Below are 2,020 nucleotides of genomic sequence, written 5' to 3' on the forward strand. Positions count from 1 at the left end.
CGACAGTGGTGGGACAGCGCGGGCAGACTCCGGTAGTCGCCAGCGCGCGTGGTGCCAGCCAGTGTCAAAAGCAGCCGTGCCTCCGGATGAGTGCGCGCGCAGGTTCAACGCTGCAATGCGGGACGCGCTGTCGCCAGCGGCAACGGTGTTGCATGTATTACATGTGCTGCTCCGGTAGGAGCTCGCAAGCTTCGAGCGAGCGAGCGAGCTGGGGATGGTATCGGATCCCAGAGCACCAGCCAGTCAGGCCAGGTGGTGGTGTGCCATCATACTCGACGCCGTGCCCTTCTCTTCCTTGCTCGTCGTAAGCTGCTCGTAATCTGCGCGCGGTGTCGCAATGGCTTTCGCCTGGCGACTACGCCCAGAAGAGTACTCTACAACTTTTCCAACCACTTCTCCACCCCTGTCACAATGACAAGATTTCCCTGCGGGGACACACGTGAAGAAAACCCTGAAAGCAACAACAGCGGATGTCGTCGGCATTCGAGATGGGAAGTACAGCATGGATGGCATTCACGCTATTGGGAGTCAACCCAATTTGGGTTGACCAATTCCGTGCCGCAATCGCCTTGAGGTAAAATTGTAGGGTATCCCCGGGGCCATACAAACACCAAGTGCACCGCACTCCCTTTCTGTGAGGTAATCCCTACCGCCAAGTGGCGCAATCCACATGCCCATGATTTCGCACCGATCGCGGTCGATGCGATCACACCCATGCGGCGACAGCAACAAAGTGCCATTTCAGAATTTGCCTTCCCAGTGGCAAGTGGCCGACCTCCAGTCGATTGATTGTACACACGATGACCACCTCTTCGGCCTCGTTCTCCGGGCCCTTCCTGACGCCCGCCTTCGCGGCACCGCGCAGCCAGCAGTCGCTGTCCGACTACCCGCCGCTCGCGCTCTTCGCCGCGGCCGAACAGGCGCAGCAGCAGGAGCTACAGCGCCGGCAGCAGCAGCAAGCCGCGCACTCGCCCGTGCAGTCGTTCCAGCCCTCGACGCCTCCCGCGCTCAACCTCAGCATCAACCCCAAGCTGCCGTCGCTCGAGGGCCTGCTCAGGCAGATGCAGACGAGCTCGCCCACCTCGTCCGCCGCCCCGTCGCCGCGGCACCAGCGGCTCAGCCCGGTGTCGCCCATGCCATCGCTGCGCACTATGATCAGCCCCAACATGACCAAGCGCGTGCTTCCGGCGACTTCGCTGCAACAGACTCCTCTCCTGGGCATGTCCTCGTTCGCCCCGCAGCAGACCTACCTGAGCTCGTCTATGGGCCCGTCGTTCCCCGGCAAGAAGCGTTCGTGGGCCGACGCCTCGCCCGTGCAGTCAGTGCTGTACCCAGTCAAGTCTCGGGCTTCGCCCAGCAGCGGCACGCACCGCAGCCGCGCCTCCAAGTACTGCAAGATCGAGGGCTGCGAGCGCGTCTCGCAGCGCAACAACCTGTGCCACAGCCACGGCGGCAAACGTCTGTGTAAAGAGGAGGGCTGTTCATCGAAGGACCGCGGCAACGGCTTCTGCATTAAGCATGGTGGCGGCAAGATCTGCTCCATGACCGGTTGCGAGAAGAAGGCTCGTCGGAAAGGGCTGTGCACACAGCACTTCCGCGTATCGGACGAACACAACTCGGAGAGCGTCGTATCCTCTCCGTACGCGAGCGAGCACAGCTCGTTTCGTTCCGTGTAAGGCGGATGCGTTAGAAGCCTCCGTATCGTTAGCCTAGTAGGTCGAAGTCGTATTAAGTTACTCGTGTGAGATAGGTGTAGTTGCTGGTGATCCCATGTCATATAGAGATTGCCCTCCCCAACTTTTGTCTCTTTGCTGTCTTCCGATGTGCGGAGGCTTGCTTGCATCTGTCATTATTATCGAGCACACGTTTTAAAGCGAGCTGGGGATAGCTGGTGAGCGCTTTCAAATTGAATTGCCGTCGAGAAAGTTTGGCACGTCGGCTGGACTTCACTCAAGGGACACGCTGATGAACGCCGAGCGCACTCGCCTCATGCGTGCCGAATTGGAGACACTTCTGCCGT

General features: G+C 60.1%; 1 protein-coding gene across 1 annotated transcript; it reads left to right on the top strand.

Moving 5' to 3' along the window:
• Window positions 1-800: 800 nt before the first annotated feature.
• KRP23_8939 (uncharacterized protein) lies at window positions 801-1,676 on the top strand (the record flags this gene model as incomplete). Its single annotated transcript, XM_067894445.1, has 1 exon — window positions 801-1,676. One exon carries the CDS (start codon window positions 801-803, stop codon window positions 1,674-1,676), a length of 876 nt encoding a protein of 291 aa, XP_067743878.1.
• Between the last annotated feature and the right edge of the window lie 344 nt (window positions 1,677-2,020).

The sequence above is a fragment of the Phytophthora ramorum genome, assembly GCF_020800215.1.
Source record: "Phytophthora ramorum isolate Pr-102 chromosome Unknown Phyram_PR-102_s0007, whole genome shotgun sequence".
Taxonomy (NCBI): Eukaryota; Oomycota; class Peronosporomycetes; order Peronosporales; family Peronosporaceae; genus Phytophthora; species Phytophthora ramorum.